The sequence below is a fragment of the Mytilus edulis genome, chromosome 2 (genome assembly GCF_963676685.1).
Source record: "Mytilus edulis chromosome 2, xbMytEdul2.2, whole genome shotgun sequence".
Classification (NCBI taxonomy): Eukaryota; Metazoa; Mollusca; class Bivalvia; order Mytilida; family Mytilidae; genus Mytilus; species Mytilus edulis.
The window spans coordinates 69,447,809-69,453,353 of record NC_092345.1 but is presented as its reverse complement, the minus strand read 5'-3'; the positions used below and the strand labels follow the sequence as shown (position 1 = coordinate 69,453,353).

Genomic DNA, 5,545 nt, shown 5'->3' with positions numbered 1-5,545 from the left:
GACAGCGAATCTCCTTTTATCTTACTCTATATGACATAAATCATCACTTCTGACCGGAAGATTAAACATCTTTAAGTCCACATGACCTCTAACTTGGCGTTAACTTTAAAATATTGTTTGTAAAATTAATCGTTCAGGTATTGAGTTCAGGGTAGCACGTTTTGAATTTCTTGATATGTAACATCAACACTTCCACAAGTAAGTACTGAATAATGCGTCAGAATTAGTATACAAAGACCAATTCCTATATTGAATATCAAATTTGAAATTGCCAATAATGATGATTCAATTGACTATCAGGCCTTTAGAGTTGAACCCACTCCGATGAGGCATGATGACTTCGTATAACGAATTGATATTCCCATTAAATATTACAATATTTTCTTACGAAAGTTGCAACTGCAAGAAATTCTTCGTTTGTCAAGTAATGTCTTTGGCTCCTATAAAAAGGTACGAGTGACATTGGGTACCTCTTTTTTGCAACCTCTTAGTTTTGGGAAAGATCTGCACCTATGTCCAATAATGTCACAATGAATCCAAACTGAAGTTGCATTCTTCTTTGTAAAGTGGCAAAAGTGAACCTAACTCCTTTAAATTATTAAAAGCTAAGTTACATTTTTTTCTCTAGCTAAATGACTCACCACTTTAGAAATATTGACTTACGAATGTGTATAATATACTGATAATCGATACAAAGCTTCCTGTTTTAGTTTGAGGCTGGAGAATAATTTTTGACGCATTCGATTTTAGCTAGATCATATTGTTTTTCACACTAAATATCCAAAAAACTTCAGTTATTTATCTTTTTTTTTAAACAGCAAAACAATATCCTTGCATACTGGAAATTTTTCCTATATTTGTTTCTATCAATTTCTGAAACGTTTGATCTGCAGAGATCAGACGCTACCACAATAAACTGAACTGGGCTAGTCATTTATGGCTACTTAAGCATTCTTCAATATAAAACTCCCAATATCACACCCGCCTCTATGTAAGTCGACCGTGGAAATCTATCTGAGCCAACAGTTAAAAAGTCTAAACTAGCATATATATATTTTTTGGAAACGGATCCCACTCGTGATCCCAAAGAGCGTTCATTTTGCGAAATTCCATGCAAAATCTAACTTAGCCATCAGGTATATTTTGCGTAACAGGCATTACATATGCCTTACTGATGTTGGATCTTAAATTCAAAATCAAAAACCGGTTTAAAGGTTGTAGGTATGGAATGGGAGTAGCTGTCCATGTATTATTTTTGTGTTAATAAGACCTGCATGATAAAAATTTCCATCGGTCCCTACAAGAAAGTAGTAAGTTTATCGGAAGGTATTTGTAATAATTCTTTTCGTGTGTGTGGAAATTTCCTGGAATTTCACTACTTTCTATTTTTTTATGCGCAACTGATTGTCAATTAAATGAAAAGTGTCCATAACCCTATCTGTTATACTTTTTTCTGTAGTATCATTTCAAGTTTTGGCATGAATAAACCTTTCATTCATTGTTATGTTTATCTGAATTCGAAATTATCTTCAAAATTTCATTTTGTTATTTGATTTTGCCATGTGATTATGGACTTTCCGAATTGATTTTCCTCTAAGTTCAGTAGTTTTGTGATTTTACTTTTTTCTATTTAATCTGTTTTTAAGATTTCTGACTTTTAAACTACTGCTCATATCATTTAAATTCGTGGTTTCCGATCCCATCTTCAAAATGATCAACAACTCATACATATTTATAGAAATTATTCAATATTTACTAGTTTAAAATATTTCATAAAAAGTTAAATTTTTCAGGAGCTTATAATTTGATTTCAATCTCATTGTTGTTAGACAGGAGTTGTCTCTCTTATCTTATCTAATGTTTCCTTCTATGGAAGATTCGTCTTTCTGTTTTCAAATCTTGAGAAATAAAAATTTCAAGTTTTCTAAGATTCTTGACCTCGAATCTGAGGTCAATCTCCCTTTCAATAGCTTAAATTTTTTGACTGAACATGCTTTTGAAAAATTTAAAATCATTTAATTGATAATGGTTTAATTCACTGACATTTCTCCTTGGCCTTTACCACGTTAAATTGTAATATTCAGTTCAGCCCTCTAAGAAATATTCTGTCCTTTCTATTGTGACACATTCTCACAGTAATAAGTGACTGGCTATGCTTTGTTTTTTGAAGGATTTGACTGATTTATACCATTATTTAGATTTAAAACTGTGATTTTAATTTCAAAACTAACCAGGCATCCTAGGATTGGTAACTGGCCACATCTGTTTTGTTAAATTATTATGAACTGTTAATTTGGGAAATGATTTACCAAATATCTAGCAAACAGTTTTGTTTTTTTTCAATTCTGATCCAATTGAGTATTAATGTCTGGCCTGGTAGGGTAATTGGTATTAAAATGTTGAGTTCGTTGTGTGACAATATGATGGCTTAAAATATATATATAAATATATATTATATATATTTACATTTATATTTAGGATTATATATTCTCAAAAATGTTTATTAAATTGAATAGAATTCAGGGGAATATCTATTAAGAAAAACATGACCTTGTAAAAGGTTGTTCAATTGACCTCTATAGGTTATATATATATATATATATACATGTTTACATTCAGACCAGATGGTGACATGTAGCAATTAGTTAAAACACGAGAAATACGTGCATTCTTTGACCATCAATCTCCAGGTTGGTCAAAACATGTCAAAACATGTCAAATAGAGACAACTTAATAGATATTCATCCCTGTATCTTTTGATTTAAGACTATAATGGTCAAATTAATAGAAACCTTGACACCGTTATATTTTGTATATATACTTGTGTATTTGATTGTATGAATTAGACCGGCTCAGGCAAGCTAATAAACATATAGCAAAACTATATCTTGTTATAAGTTCTCTTTTTGGTTAACCGTGCCAGGATGAATTCTGAAAAATACTAAGGTACGTGTGATATTTTATTTGATAATCTTAATTATTATATTCTCGAAAAATGGCTGAACAAGAATTTAATGTAGGGTTAGTTTTTCAAAATTTAGCAACACAAGTTCAAGGTCTTACTCAAAAATTAACTGCAAACGGTGTCAATTCGATAGTTGAAGGCTTTGACGGTTCAAATTCAGAAAAATATTCTCAATGGATTCGATCTATAGAAAAATATGCAATGATAACAAATTTAGGTCCGAATGATTGTAAAATGATATGTTATCAAACATCTGTAGGGCCAGTAAGCGATTTCATTGCTAGGTGGTTAAGAGAAACTGATCAGGTGAATAATAATTGGGATAATCTAAAAACTCAATTGAATTTTCGTTATGGGCATATTCCTGATGCATCATATGCATTTGAACTTTTGAACAAGGTTAATCAAAAAATTGGCGAAAATGTTCCCATATTTGGAGAACGAATTTTAACGTTAGCAACAGATGCTTTTAGAGGGCAAGATATCAATCAACCAATAGTTCAACTTCAATTAGTTAACTTTTTCATAAATGGGTTGTATCAGGATTATTTGAGAATGAAAATAATGCGTGAAAATCCACAAACTTTGGCTCAAGCAGTAAACTCGGCAATGGCTGAAACACAATTAAGACGAAAATTTGACTTAAAGAAAAATAACAGTAATGAGCGTAATATAACTCCAATGGACATATCGCATTACCGAGAAATAGGTGTGAAATGTAACAATTGTAACAGATTTGGCCATAAGGCAAAATATTGTCGGGATAAAACTAAATTTCATGTCAACACAGTAAGTTCGCGTGCCGAATTACATGTACCCCGAGGCAATTTTAATGACAATACGATAGGTAATAATGCAAATACATATCATAGAAGGTTTAATTCTGTACAAAACAATTTTAATGACAACACGATAGGTAATAATGCAAATACATATCCTAGAAGGTTTAATTCTGTACAAAACAAGTCTGACTCGACAGGACAACAAAGAAGAACATTCTTCTGTTGGAACTGTGGTAAACCAGGTCATTATGAAAGAAATTGTAGGGCAAGATCAAATGAACAATTTAGAAAACCGAGGGAAAATTTAAACTAAGACGGTCTCTTTATGCTGAAGCCAATAGGGAGACTTTTAAGGGAATTAAGGGAAATAAGAGGTTTGAGAGAAAAATTAATTATAGATATACAAAACCTGTATATAATATATATGAATCATGGTTAAAAAAAATAAATAACAAATCAACAGACTTTAACAATGCATGTTCTAACAATTCTACCTATCACGAGAATAAAAATTATTATAAAAGATTCAACAATCGTTATTCAAAACCGGAAGTAAACAAAGAAAGAATGGCGCGAAATTTCAAATCAAAACCGGAAACAAATAAAGAAAAAATGGCGCGAAATTTCAAATCAAAACCGGAAACAAATAAAGAAAAAGTGGCGCGAAATTTCAAATCAAAACCGGAAACAAATAAAGAAGAAATGGCGCGAAATTTCAAATCAAAACCGGAAGTAAACAAAGGAAATATGGCGCGAAATTCAAAATTCAACGGAAATAAAAAGGTTAGAGCGCGAAATTCAAATATACAAAATAGAAATTTTGAAACTTATCAAGAACAAAAATTATTTAAAAATGCATCAGAAAACAAAATTGAAAATGAACAAGTAGAAACATTTGAAATTAATTTAGCGGGAAATCCAAATTCTTGTTTGATTAAAATTGCACATATGAAAGTTAGAAGTTTAATTGACAGTGGAGCTTCAGTATCTTTATTGCATAATAAGATTTACAATTCAATTAAGGGATTACCAAAATTAGAAAAAAAGAAAGTCAATTTACAAGGAGTTAACGGGGCTTCTTTAAATGTTTTAGGAAGTATAAATTTAGACTTTAACATGAAAGGAAACAAAATGAATCATACTTTTTATGTAGTATCTGACATGAACAGAAATGCAATTTTGGGTCGTGACTGGTTAGTCAAATTTGGTGTTAGAGTTTATTTTGATTTGGGATGTTTAAGGATAAATAAAACTTATGTACCATTAGTAGAAGATATTCATATAGCTTCAATTGTTAGACTTGCTCAAACCACTGTCTTCAAACCTCAGACTAGTAATATTTGTTATGTAAAAGGTAATAAAAATTATACATTCTCAAGTTCTAAATCTTTTGAAATTTCACCAATTACCAAGGGGCATTTGAGTTATCAACCAGGTTTAATGGTTGCTAATTCAGTTGCAAACATTAATGAAAAGCGTCAAATGCCAGTACTTATAGTTAATACTACGAATAGAACTTATAAGTTTAGAAGGGGCATAGCAATAGGAAGGGCTTCACCAGTTTTAGAAGAAAATGTTGTCTCACTTGAATCTACTCAAGAGCACTCTGAAATTGAGAATGTTTTTGAAACTGATCTTAATGTTCCTGATGTTCATAGGGGTAGGGTGTTACAACTGTTGAATAATAATAGAGATGTTTTTGCTTTTAAGGATACTGAATTAGGTCAAACTGACACTGTGAAAATGAGAATCGATACAGGGGATAATCCCCCGGTTAAATTGAAACCTTATCGAACTC

The 5,545-nt window shown here is 31.1% G+C and overlaps 1 protein-coding gene across 1 annotated transcript; it reads left to right on the top strand.

The window, feature by feature from the left end:
• Positions 1–2,925: 2,925 nt before the first annotated feature.
• On the top strand, positions 2,926–4,579 carry LOC139512771 (uncharacterized). Its single transcript, XM_071300673.1, has 2 exons — positions 2,926–3,812; positions 3,882–4,579. The coding sequence occupies exons 1-2, from the start codon at positions 2,996–2,998 to the stop codon at positions 4,058–4,060; spliced, it is 996 nt and encodes a 331-aa protein (XP_071156774.1). The 5' UTR covers positions 2,926–2,995; the 3' UTR covers positions 4,061–4,579.
• Positions 4,580–5,545: the final 966 nt, after the last annotated feature.